This window comes from Leptidea sinapis, chromosome 4 (assembly GCF_905404315.1).
Source record: "Leptidea sinapis chromosome 4, ilLepSina1.1, whole genome shotgun sequence".
NCBI lineage: Eukaryota > Metazoa > Arthropoda > Insecta > Lepidoptera > Pieridae > Leptidea > Leptidea sinapis.
This window is the reverse complement of record NC_066268.1, coordinates 13,296,968-13,311,375: the sequence shown is the minus strand read 5'-3', so window position 1 is coordinate 13,311,375 and position 14,408 is coordinate 13,296,968. Positions and strand designations below refer to the sequence as shown.

The 14,408-nt window shown below is 34.3% G+C and overlaps 2 protein-coding genes across 3 annotated transcripts in view; one reads left to right on the top strand and one right to left on the bottom strand.

Annotated features, from left to right (window-relative positions):
• The window catches only part of LOC126979898 (endonuclease/exonuclease/phosphatase family domain-containing protein 1-like), a 301,297-nt gene that overhangs the window by 75,772 nt on the left and 211,117 nt on the right, over positions 1 to 14,408 (bottom strand). The window lies entirely within an intron of this gene.
• Positions 942 to 13,290, top strand: LOC126979910 (la protein homolog). The gene is made up of 7 exons (XM_050829501.1): positions 942 to 1,075; positions 1,169 to 1,293; positions 2,093 to 2,259; positions 8,615 to 8,875; positions 9,596 to 9,742; positions 9,982 to 10,102; positions 12,802 to 13,290. The coding sequence occupies exons 2-7, from the start codon at positions 1,173 to 1,175 to the stop codon at positions 13,128 to 13,130; spliced, it is 1,146 nt and encodes a 381-aa protein (XP_050685458.1). The 5' UTR covers positions 942 to 1,075; positions 1,169 to 1,172; the 3' UTR covers positions 13,131 to 13,290.

Sequence of the window (14,408 nt, the reverse complement as noted above, 5' to 3'; positions counted from 1 at the left end):
ACAATTGTACAGAAGTTGAAAATAAGGCTCATTCGTATACTTTGTTAGATAATCCCGTTAATAGCACACCCTGGTTTTGTAAGTTTAAAAATAACGCTCACAGAAAGTTCTATACTACAATAACACGAATGCGTATTGGTCACTATCGATTGAATTTTCATCTTCATCGCAAAAAAATTGTCTCCTCTCCTTTTTGTGACCATTGTAATAAGCAACAAGATCAGTCTCTGGATCACATCTTTTTTGATTGTTCGTCCTTTGGCATACAGCGCCTTGTGCTGATGGATGAGCTACTGGAAATATATGGTGCACCCAATATAATCCCGCTCTCAGTAATAGATCTATTAAAGGACACATCAACTTATATGTCCTTGTATAAATTTGTATGTAGTACTGTAAATACATTGTAATTTGTAGATACATACGTTGTAAATTTGTTTATAATTATGTAAATACGTTATAACTTGTACATATACAACTAGTAATAGCATAGCGCAATTCGCGAACTGAACAGATAATGTAAATAGGTAGGTATTATTCTAAAAAGTTATGCAAATTACACTGGATTTGACTTTAAGAAAAGGGGAAAATTATTAGAGACTATATTACTGGATTTGGACTTACTAAAAGGAAAATATGGAAAATATTCTTTAGAGAATTATACATTAACGGAAATGGTAAAATAACTGATGACTTTAAGACTGGATTGGATTTGATGAAAGAAACTACTATAAATATTCGCTATCGAATATACATAATTGGAAAAGGAAAATGGAAATAATGTAAGATGAAATGAGAAAACTGGATTGGACTTTTTGTAAAACAAAATAGTGAAAATAATAAATACCAAAGAAATGAAAATACTAACGACAAGGCAGTAAGGCCCCTGGCTATAGCCTGTTCGAAAGAACGAATTAATATAAAAAAAAAAAAACTGACATCATTCACATTGCCATTTTAAATCCACGCGGTTTACTCGTTACTTGTTCAATACTGTTCAAAACTGAAGTTATTAAATTTAATAACACAAATTTACTGTTTTTTTTTAATTTTATTGTCGTTAATAAAACTTAATGTAAGCATTGTCAAAGTCTACTTGCAGGTTGCAAGCATAGAAGCTACAAAGTAATCAGTCAAATTGTAAATGCTTTTATTTTTCAATTTGCAGAGAAATGACAGAAGATAAAGAAGTAGCCGCATCAGAGAATGGCAAGGAAAATACTCAAAGTGAGAGTAACGACGAGCTGTCAGATTTAGAAAGCTCAATTATTCGACAAGTGGAGTACTACTTTGGTTAGTTGGTTTACATATACATGCACGTGGTTTTGTTTATCACACTCAAAGACGAATGCAAACTAGCTTTTTTTATGTATGGATGAGAACACACGAGCGTACGGTTTACCTGATGTTAAGATATCACCGCCACCCACTCTCTTACACCACCAGAGATACCAGTTTACTCCACGACACACCTAACAAGGGAAGTCATCCCACAGCTTAGTTGTATGTGGAAGAAAGTTGATGGGAAACCTCACTGTAGACAAGTTGTTATTAAACAATATCACTATTGTTTAATAGGTAATTTAAATTTTATTGTGTTTTGATTTTACACCAAAAAGATTTGATCTCAAGAAACAATTTTGCAGTCTCAGTATTTTTAGAGTGTGTTAATCCATCTCCATGCCTGCTGTTATTTCTTTGCAAATTATTGATAGTACATATACTATACTTATAATCTCCTAAAGAAGACTGGCATTAGTAAGTGGAATAGAAAGTCTCTTAAAAATTATTGCGTTTCCACTTTAAAATAGTATTTTAAAGTGAAAACTGATGATGTATTCAACATATTATTTTGATGTTTAACAATGTGTGTTTATATTTTCTGTGTATGACAGGAGGAAAATCTTCAAATGAACTAAAACAAAATGTAAAATTGGAGATAAATATTTTAAAAATATTTGGTGTCATGGGGACTGTGTTAGAATTGATTGGAGAGAGTTTGTACCTACTATACATGATATTAAATGTGAAGTACTACTAAGTTCACCGTGACGTAAAATTAAAACAGATTTTCACATTTTTTTTGTTACAGGTGATGTGAATCTTCCTAGAGACAAATTCCTAAAAGAGCAGATAAATCTGGATGATGGATGGGTTCCCCTTGATATTATGATCAAATTTAATCGCCTTGCTAAACTTACTCTTGATACTGATGTTATAGCAAATGCACTCAGTAAATCTACATCAGGATTACTTGAGGTTGGTATACTTGTTTATTGAGTTTTAAACAGCTCTATGGGATAATTAGTTATACCACTTAAGTCTGTCTTTTATTATTATTATTAAATAGAGGCAAGAGGCTCTCACACACTACACAGTTGTGTTTGGCAATTCTAACATAAGATATCAGCTTTTACACACTTAAGAAAAATAATCATAATAATTACTTTAAAAAAATAATCATCAAAATCAATTTAATGATTCTTTTTACTGATACTTGTTTTAATTTGTGAAGAACAAGAAATAAATTTTAATAACACCATAATTTGCTCACCATTGTGAAAATATTTACTATAAAAAATATAGGCAAGTCTTAGTTTGGAGGTTGTTGAGGAAACATAAATTTCCTAATCAATATTGTAACATTAATATATTACCGTTTAGGTAATATATTATATATACTAGTCAAAACAAAATAAGGGCCACCACATTTTTACAGTATTCTCATGAATTCTTGGTTTAAAGGTCGACTAATGATTCAATTGGGTAAATTAATTGATTTTTATTGTAGACAGCATAAAATAATGATGCAAACAATTAAAAAAAGAAATTTTCACCACTTTTTCTGAAAATTTACATTTTTGCAAAAATACGTACGGAAAAACCTACCTTACCTACTAAAAAAACATAAAATGTTGGTTGATTTGTGACTTTCCTCAATATCTCGTATGCCCTCCTCGTTTTCTAATGCACTCTTGAAGCCTAGAAGGTACATTCTCCACCAGGTATACCACTGTTTCTTGAGGAGGGATGGTTTGTGCTTCGAACACTGTGTTTCAGTAAATTGAGCTCCTAGGTATTCGAGATAATTGCCTGAACTGGTTCAAAAGCTATTTAATGTGCCGAACTCGGTGTGTTATAGTTGATCATAAGAAAAGCAATCCAAGTACAATAGATTTTGGTGTCCCCCAAGGAAGTATATTAGGCCCCACGTTATTCCTTTTGCATATAAATTACATCAAAACTAAAGTATCCAGCTCTGACGTCATCTGTTATGCCAATGATACAGCTCTTTTATTGTACGGGAAAAACTGGGATACTGCACTACACACAGCAGAACAAGGAATGAGGAATATTGCAACTTGGCTACAAAATAATCTTCTCACCTTAAATCTCACTAAAACACAGTACATCTGTTTCCATAAAACGAAAACTTCATCCCCTTCCCACATTTTTGACATTAAAGTCCACACATGTGGTATCGAGGAAGCGAGCTCAGGTGGTAAAGAGGAAGCTAAAAATCATGACAAATCTGGAGTTTTGGAAGCACTCGCTCAAGTCCCGCTCCAATCCTCGGAGCTCATAACAACCATTCGTCTTGGGAAGCCCACTGCTAACAAACCCAGGCCAATCAAAGTCATACTCCGCAACAAACACAATGCTGTTAAAATCTTGAAGAATAAAAATAAACTGCCTTCATCAACCTCTGTTAAATCAGACATGACACCCTATCAAAGGGATCAGTTAAAAAAACTGAGATTAGAGCTTGCAGAAAGAACTAATAATGGGGAAAAAGATCTCACAATTAAGTACATAAACAAACAACCCAAAATTATAAAAAGTACAAAAAACTACCCACAGTAAACTCTCCAATAACAAACCTCAAAATTTTATATACAAACCTGGCATCATTAACGGCTAAATTTGATCTTTTTTCATTGGAAATCAAAACTTTGAATCCAACAATTATACTAGTAACCGAAACACACCTGCACACTGGAATAAGTGACAGCTTAATAAATCTACCTAACTACACACTCTTTCGTCTAGATAGGAAAAATAAAAAAGGTGGTGGAGTAGCAATTTATACTCTCCATACACTAAATAATCAACCCTTGATTGCTAAGCCCAATATAATGTTGCATGAGGATTCAGTGGAAGCATTATGGCTTGATATTCAGTACCAAAATTTTAACCTCTTACTAGCTTGTGTATACAGATCCACTCACTACAACATGGAAAAATCTGATGAATGTCTTTTCAACAATATTAAAAAAGCTGCAAATTCAAACTCAAACCTGTTGATAATTGGTGATTTTAACTTGCCAGACATAAAGTGGCCTATTGAAAAAACCTCAGGCTATAATAAATTACACGAAAATTTTATTGATCTTATAATTGATAATAATCTTTCACAAATGGTAAATCAAAATACCAGGAAACGGAACAAGCAAGAATCTCTTCTGGATCTTATTATTTGCAATGATGAGTCCCTCATTAGTGAAATCAATTATCACCCTCCAATAGGAAAAAGTGATCATGTGATTCTGTTGGCTGAGATACAACTGGTGGGTCAAGTTATAAAAGAATTCACGTCCAATAAACGAGCTTTCAAATATGGTGATTATGATGCAATTAATAAATACTTGCTCACATCTGATATTCCAGAAAATGACTCTATAGATAATACATGGAGGATGTTCAAAGAAAATATCTCTATTACTATTGATAACTTTATACCAAAAATAAAAAATCGTAAAGGTTACAGTAAAACCAAACCATGGATTACTAAGGAGATATGTATATTAACGGACAGGAAAAAGAAGCAATGGAATATATATTTACTTGACCGAGATAATGAATCTTATAAAAAATATCGTGCCATAAATAATAAAATAGTACAGTTAACACGTCAAAATAGGATCAATTTTGAATCAAACATTGCTGATAGTGGAGAAAAAGCCTTTTATGCATATGTCAGAAAACAAATATCAACAAGAGTTGACATACCGCCAGCTCTTATGAATCCAAAAACATTTGAAATCACAACAAAGTCAGTAGAGGTAGCTGAAATATTTGCTGATCAATTTGAACACGCATATGTGTGTGAGCGACCTGGGAAATTACCAGATGTGAACATAGAGAGAGTACAGGCATCATTAGAAAACATTGTATTTACACCAGAGAAAGTTCTAAAGGCTTTAAAAACTTTTGATGAATCGACAGCTAGTGGTCCGGATAATATTCCTGCTATTATGCTCCAACAATGCAGCGCCATCATTAACCAAGTAACCTTAATAATGGATCTGTCTTTTGCAATGGGAAGACTCCCAACAGACTGGAAAGAAGCAGTGGTTACGCCTATTTTCAAAAAAGGAAATAAGTTAAATGCTGAAAACTACAGACCAATCAGCTTGACGTGCATATTGTGTAAAGCTATGGAGAAAATCATAGTTGACAGCTTAAGAGAATTCATAACAAGAGAAAATATAATTATTCGAGAACAACATGGTTTTACACAGAAGCGATCAACTGTCACGAACCTTCTCAGCTGTCTTAGACAGTGGATATTAAATTGGGACAAACATCAACCAACTGATATTATCTATCTGGATTACGAGAAAGCGTTTGACAGAGTTCCAATTAGTCGGCTACTTCATAAATTAGAACACCTTGGCATACGTGGTAAACTGCTAGTCTGGATTAGTGACTTCCTAAATGATCGAAAATTTCGCGTGAGGGTTGGGAATGAAATGTCAAGTAATCGTCCTGTTCACAGCGGTGTACCACAAGGCTCTGTACTGGGACCAATATTATTCACATTATTCTTAACTGACTTGCAAAATGTTATAAGTCTCCCATTTTCATTATTCGCGGATGACACCAAGTTCTTTGGGAACCCTATACATCAACAGGGTGATATACAACAAAATTTAAAAGCTATTGAACACTGGACAAAGGAATGGTTACTTTCACTGAATGTCAACAAAACCACTGTTCTACATATTGGAAAAAATAATCCCCGAGTATCATATTGGTTAGACAATAAGCAACTAAAAGCGGTTGATACACAAAAAGACCTAGGAGTGATCTTAAGCAATGATCTCAAATGGGAAGCACACATTGTGGCTACTGTGAAGAAAGCCAACTCAATCCTGTACCTAATCAGAAAAGCATTCTTCAACATCACCAAGAAAACATTTCTAAAAATCTATAAAACTTATATCAGACCATTACTGGAGTATTCATTTCAGGTCTGGAATCCATATTTTGTTAAGGATATAGAATTGTTGGAAAGGGTACAGAGGCGAGCCACTAAGTTGCCTAGGGAACTGAAAAATCTTACGTATGAACAAAGACTTACACAGCTTGGACTCAGCACCCTCAAAAGCAGACGAGAAAGAGGCGATCTAATTGAAACATACAAAATACTAAATAATTATTATAATGTCCCAAATTTTGAGAGCATGTTTCCAAGGAAGAGCAATCCTAGACTAAGGGGACATGATATGAAGCTAGAATATCAATTAGCATCATCAAATCCATTGAAACACTTTCTGACCAACAGAGTCGTTCATATATGGAATAGATTGCCCAAGGATGTGGTTAAATCAAAATCTGTTAATCAGTTTAAGAATAGACTGGACAAACATTTGGATAGATATGGCAAATGATATAGACGCATCAGCGAAAGCTGCTTAGTCTATTATAAATAATAATAATAATAATAATAATGTCCTGTTGCTCTATCTGGCCTTGCAATAGTATAAGTAGAACTACTCATATAAAATACTTAGGAGTCGTCATGGACGACGAAAACTTAAACTTTAAGCAACATCTTAATACAACAGCGAAAAGAGTCCCCAAGCTGATCTATATTTTTAAGAACTTACGCACTTCCGCATCTTTAAATCTGCTAAAAACCATTTATTTTGCAATCGGTCAATCTGTATTATCTTATTGTATCACCGTATGGGGAGAGGCGGCTACTTCACACATGATACTCTTAGAAAGAGCACAGAGAGCTGTCCTTAAAGTGATTTTTAAAAAACCTATTAGATACCCAACACATAAACTATATAAAAACTTAGAACTTCTTTCTGTCCAAGGTATATTTATCTTGTGTGTTATGACAAGCATGCATAAGGAGATCTTGAATTTGCCTAATTAAAAACCTACAAGATAGCTGTTCATACAAGAATCCAACACCAATAATAAATACAACATTTGCAAGTAGATTTAGCCCATTCTTACATACATATATATACAACAAGGTAAATTTAAAATGTTCTATTAAAAATTGCTCAGTCCATCAGGTCAAATTTAAAATACAGAGATGGTTACACACACTCACTTATGCAGACATGGAAGCTATACTTAAAGTGATAGCTTAGCATTCATATAATGTTAATACTTTGTAACATGATTAATCAGATACTCACACTCACTCACACCCACCCTCACACACACACACACACACACATATACAGAGTGCACTTTTAACCTTTCGGTTCATATTGTTAACCTTAGGATGTAAATTGGTTGCCTACAGGACAGGCTACGCCTAGTGTAGGGACCAAAAATAATGTAATATTATGTGATAAAGTGTCTGTATATAATAAATAAATAAAAAAATAAATACCAAATGTGCTCAATGGGATTGAGATCCAGACTGTTTGCAGGCCAGGGCAACACCTGTATACTAGCCTCCTCTAGTGCTTCTCTGGTGGCCCTAGCTGTATGAGCGTGAGCATTATCATGCATCAGATATGATCTTGCACTGATTCTCTATGCATATGAGATCACATGGGGTCTTATGACCTCTTCGATGTAAATTAGAATTACCAGCTCGCTTCTGCCGGACATAGAGATTCCTCCCCTCCTCTGGAGAACTGCTGGTCTTTGTGTAAACGATTTCTAATAGTTTGATCACTAACACGTTCCGGTTGCCCGCCGCAAACGGTTTTGTAAAGAGGGGGCTGTGATGCAGCGTTTTCTGTGCGCAGTCACGCGCACATAGCGATCCTCCTGTGCGGTAGTTGCTCGAGCTCTGCCAGATCCCCGTCTCCTGGTTAGTCTCTCAGTGTCTTGAAAACGATTCCAAGCATTCTGGATCGCTCGCCGGGAAAAACCCAGCTGCACACCACACTGCGCTGTGAATAGCCTTCTTGAAGCAATGTTACGGCCCTAGTTACGGTTGGCAAGTCCATATAACGTCGAATTCTCGGCATAACTTTGTAAAATGATTATTCAGCCACTAGTTAAACAAAACTTACAGTGTGTGACAGAATCGTCAATTTGATTGAGTTGAAATCCGTCTTTAAATCGGGTAGAATCACTTGATTCTGATTTAATGGAACCACTTGGTTCCATTAAATTATCAAAAACTACCCTACTTTAAACAATTATACTAGTGGAATACTCAAAAAATGCGTGTAAACAAGTAAAGTGACACCACGATAAATAATCAGCTATTTGAGAATGCATAAAAAATAAATTATGACTAACGACGTCAAAAAAATCAAGTGGCCCTTATTTTGTTTTGACTAGTATACATAAATATTATATACTTTATACACTAATAGAACATATAAGTACTGATATAAAAGAACAGATTTCAGAGGATAACAATAAAGTAAGAAGAAATCCAGAACTTCCAATACCTGAGATGAATGAAGAACGCCGCAAAGAACTCTCATCCAGAACAATATATGCTAAAGGTTTCCCAAAAGATGCTGTTTTAGATGACATCCTTACATTCTTTAAAAAATTTAATGATGTAGAGAATATTATTATGAGGAGATATCAAGACAGACAAACTAAGAAGAAGAACTTTAAGGGCTCAGTTTTTGTTACATTCAAAACAAAAGAGCAGGTAAAAGGCATTAACTTTCTCAATATTTATTCATTTAAGTTGCTTTTTGATGTCAATTAAAGCACTACAACCATGTCAATTTCGGAAACAAATTGTGGGCTAGAGTCGCAGAAGTAACTCGCAGCATTCTCTTTCGGCTCTTTTTTAATATATTCACAACAACAAACTACAAAACGCTAGCTGGTATGTAGATGTAGAATATAGATAGAGTAATTTGTTTTATATAAAAAAGGAGGACAAATAAGCAAACAGGTCACCTGGTGTTAAGTGATCACAGCCACCAAAAGAATCACAGGAGCGTTGCCAGACTTAAAAGAAGGTGTACGCGTTTTTGAAGGTACCCATGTATCATCCCGGAACCAGACCCGGACACCACACAAGGAAGCTCATTCATTCCACAGCTTTGTTGTATGTGGAAGAAAGTTCCTTGAAAACAGCACTGTGGAGGTCTGCCACACATCCAGATAGTGGGGATGATATTCTAATTCTTTGGTTTACAATCTTTACATAACTATAATATAAAAAATATATAAAAAGTCAAAAAAGTAACTCCCTTACCTTTGGTGGATAAACATAATTTTGCTAATTCCCATTGAAAAGAATAAATAACATAAAATGAAGAACAGTACACTGCACATTTTAGCAATGAAAATGGAAAGGTTCACAACATTAAAAAATATCACTATTTAATTTCTTAAAATATTTGTGTTACATTTTCAGGCTCAAAAACTCATAGAAGAAAAGGATTCATTGAAATATAATGACACACAATTAATAATACTCTGGCAAGAGGAGTATGTAAACAAGAAACAGGAGGAGTATTTGGCAATGAAAGAGAATAAACAAAAGAAAACCCAGGAAAAAGAGGTGAGTAATGTGTTAAATAATATATTGTATTATGAGCCTTAACTTGATGTTATAAGATTTAAATAAGTCAGATTATTTTGTAGATATGTTTTTAAAGTGGATTGCCTTTTATTTCGCCCAACAAAACTTACCAATATGATTTAGCCAAGTAGTAACAATTACAAAATATGTATATTGTTTTCTGGTTTATGCATAATATTTATTTATGACATAAGTAGTAAATAACTTTTTATTTACAGCAAAAACAAGTAAATGATGAGAAAGACAACCTAAAACTGCCAAATGGTGCTGTGCTGTTCTTTAGTGAATGTAAGGACAAACTGACCAGGGAAAAAATAAAGGAAGCCTTAACAAATTTAGGTTAGTATATACAAGGTGGTGACGACATTATGACTTTAATTTTAATTCATCAAATTACATTGAACGGTGTAGCCACAGTGAATTATTTTCACTTTTATAATTTAAACACAAGCTGTAAATACCTTACGATTTCGCAAGTTTCGTTTATAAGGTCATTCACCTAGACGGACCATAACAATTTAGATTTACCTACATGCTTAAACCACATACAAAATAAAATGTGCGTCTCAGAAAACATAGGTTACTTAGAAGTAATACAATATTGTTGCTTTAATTTAGTCCTTATTACTAAAAAGCTAAAATTCCTATTATTATTAGCAAAAAAATATTTCCGAGCTGCTCTGTTAGTATGGTCGTCGGCCTAAGAGTATTAACAGAGAGAGAAATGCTACGTTGCCAATTTGACATCTTTTATGCATAAACAGAATTAATAGTTCGTATTCACTTCCGCAATAGGAAGAATTAGTATGTCTGAAAGAGAAAGAAATCGTCTGGGATTGATACTGCAATTTGTTTATTCCCGGTTACCTACCCATAGTCCACCAGTGCGTGACTAGCTACCCTTATGAGAACTCGTTGTTTAAAATAAGTTGTTAGGCGCGCGCGCATTGTTGTTTTTGTGTAAAATTTGACATTGATATTACGATTATGATTTTAAGTCGGGCGTTTTTGCCTAGCTTACCTGCATGTATGAAATGTAAGTACTATGCTGTGACAAAGGCGTGTAGCGAGGTTTCCGGTCGTACGCGTTGTACTTACAGGTCAGTAGAGGTCAGAAGAAACATGATCAAAGGCTGTTCTTTTTTGTTAAGATTATTTTCGGAATTAGTTTGTTTGAAAATTTCGTTTTTTGTTTGTTGATGTAACGCCCGATTTAATTATTACAAAGTATTTTGATTGACTAGTAGTGATCCTGTTTTAATTAAAAGTCATATTGTTTTCACCACCCTGTATAGACATGTTATGTACTTAATATCTATATTTAATATACTATCACATGGAGTTAGTGAAGACCCTCAATTTGGGTGTATTGAGGCTCTTAACTTTTACTTGAGCCTACTATTTGTTTCTTTGTTTGGTGAAAAATCTTCTATATTCAATATATGATAGGTAATTAAGTAAAAATCTAGCATTGTGAAATTTTGGTACAATATAGTATAAGTGTACCGAAATTCAAACAAATAATTGTCCACTCTTATAATTAGTTTCCCAAATCAGTAAATTAATTATAGTATAAGCATATAGCTTCCAAAAATTATTATATTATATATATATTTACATCTTTGACACCTGGGAAGTGTCACAGTATGCATTGGGCATTTTTTGTGATTTGTCAAAAGCATTTGACTGCGTCCACCATGAAACTTTACTCCTAAAACTAAAGCATTATGGAGTGAAAAATAGAGCCCTAAATCTGTTAAAATCATATTTAAGCGAAAGAGTTCAGATAGTTGATGTAAATGGCAAACGGTCTTCGGGTAAACCTGTGGGAATAGGTGTTCCACAGGGTTCTATTCTCGGTCCTTTCTTGTTTCTTATATTTATTAACGATCTACCGTTTGTGGTAGATGATAGCCATGAGATTGTATTGTTTGCTGATTATACTTCACTTATTTTTAAAGTGAAGCGACGTGCGGATATTGATGACGAGGTAAGCAATGCACTCTCAAAGATAGTGCGTTGGTTTGAGACGAATAATCTGCACTTAAACAGTAAAAAAACAAAGTGTTTACGGTTCATTACACCAAACACAGCGGAGATACAAACCAACGTACTTATAAATGACCAGGGATTGGAACTTGTGGACACTACGGTCTTCTTGGGTATCACGTTAGATAAAAAGCTTCAGTGGGGTCCACATATTACCCATCTAGCAGATAGACTCAGCTCTGCAGCATATGCAGTTAGAAAGATTAGAGAGTACACGAATGTTGCGAGCGCTAGATTAGTGTACTTTAGTTATTTTCACAGCATCATGACGTACGGTATTTTACTATGGGGTCATGCTGCGGACATTGATATAGTGTTTGCTCTGCAAAAGAGTGCTGTTCATGCTATATATCAGCTTGGTTATAGATAGTCTCTCAAAGAAAAATTTAAAGAAATAAATATTATGACTGTTCATTGTCAGTACATTTATGAAAATTTAATATATGTTCACAAAATAACACTAGAAATAAGGGATTGCTTGTAACTAATTCTAGTAGGCTTCATAAGATACATAATAGCTTTAAGGGTAAATGTATACACTTCTACAATAAAGTCCCAGCCACGGAAACAAATGGCACTCTCTCAGAGCGCCATTTGTTTCTGAAGCGGTAGTAGTATCTAGTAGTATAAGAAATGACATCAAAAAGAATTCTAAAGGAATCAATTTTGAGAAAATAAATGCCTTTTATGCCTTTATTACTTTAAGAAGCTGTTTCTGGTATGAAAACATACTGATCTATATTTTTTATTAATGTTAAAGGAAGTTAGGTACTTGATGTAAAAAGCGATATAATATTGTGCCTTACCCTGTGATAATATAAGCCCACTGTTTCTGTTTACCTGACATTACAACCATCTGTTATCTTCAGAAATATCAACCATTGTCTTTGATAAAACAAAATAAATTGTTTCATATTAAGTATCTATTACTATGTTATACTCATGAAATGTTTCAAATAATAGTTTAATTTCTACTTTGTTTGTTGTAGGTGCAGATGTTGCATACATAGATTTTAACTCTGGTGATACACAAGGCTGGGTAAGACTGTCAAAAGAGAATGCTGCTAAAGAATTGGCAGAGAAAATTCCTGATGGTATTATAAAAATTGATGATACTGATATTAAATTCAAACTTATTGAAGGTGATGAAGAGAAAGCCTATTTGGAAAAAACTATTGATGAAATGGCAAAAAGACGGAAGAACATGAAGAACTTTAAACAAAACAAGGGTAAAAACTTCAGGGGTAAAGGGAACAGGAAGCGAAAACATGAGGGCAATGATAACACTCCTCCCGCTAAAGTGAAAGCTGATAATTAGACATTTAAATATGTATTATAGTTAAGAATATGATTACAGATAAGTTATGAATATTGTTAAAACAATATTATGTACATGTTTTTTAACGTGATTGTGAAGATTTATATTTCTTAATAAATATTATCTTTATTATTGTGTAATTGTTCACATGTGTAAGAAATTTTTTTTTCAATCTCTCTCTCACAAAAGGTGAATAATGACTGGCTGTATACATCACCTATACATATAAGTTGTAAGATGCATACCCCTTGCCAAACATGAGGTATCAAAAGCATGCGCAAAATGTAGATGTGGAAGTCCTTCCTAATTCTTATAACACCAGTAATCCTTAAGAGGTATAAAGTTCCCTATTAAAAATGGAACTACTCACAGGAATAGAATATGCCTATCCATGTTTTCATCAATCACCTGCTTTTGGGTGAATCAACTGGCTGGAGATAACCAGTGGGAGGCTCCTTTGCACAGAATCCCCGCTAGATTATGGGTACCACAACGGCACCTATTTCTGCCGTGAAGTAGAAATGAGTAAACATTACTGTGTTTCGGTCTGAAGGGTGCCGTAGCTAGTGATATTACTGGGCAAATGAGACTTAACATCTTATGTCTAAAGGTGACGAGTGCAATTGTAGTTGTGGGATTTTCCAAGAATCCTGACTGCATTGTAATGGGCAGGTCGTATCAATTACCATCAGCTGAACGTCCTGCTCGGCTCGTCACTTATTTTCATAAAAAAAAAGAATAAACAATTCCAAATAAAATTGAATGAGTCTGGTCTGGCTATGTTTGCTACACATGTGATATAATAAATCTAACTAACAAAAATTACATCTTTGAATATCAGAGCTGTATATTTTAACCAACTTAGGTGAGTTGAAACTTGCTATTAAAAGTATTTGATTGTGTATGGCACAGGACTTTTCTCTCAAAACTTCCATCATTTGGACTTCCCAAGAGTTAATGCAAGTGGACCACCAACTTCCTCACCGGCACCCAGTGGGGCGCAGTATACACGTCGTAGTCGACGGTTGTTGCTCGAACCCGCAGCCCGTGAACACTGGAATTCCCCAAAGCTGTGTGCTATCTCCTACACTGTTTCTTCTGCATATCAATGGCGGATGACAGTAGGTACCCACTGTTAATGCTGTACCTATACACTGGCCATGCAGGTTTCTCTTGGGAAATCTTCAACTAGTCCCGAAAGAATCTTATATCGAGTGTCTCTTGTAAAGGTCGCGGAATGGAGTACAATGAACTTGCACAATTTAAACCCCAGAAGAT

Coding starts and splice junctions, on each gene's coding strand:
- LOC126979910 (XM_050829501.1), top strand. CDS start 1,173: ATGACAGAAGATAAAGAAGTAGCCGCATCAGAGAATGGCAAGGAAAAT. Junction 1,294..2,092: donor ACAAGTGGAGTACTACTTTG/GTTAGTTGGTTT, acceptor TTTTTGTTACAG/GTGATGTGAATCTTCCTAGA. Junction 10,103..12,801: donor GGAAGCCTTAACAAATTTAG/GTTAGTATATAC, acceptor TGTTTGTTGTAG/GTGCAGATGTTGCATACATA.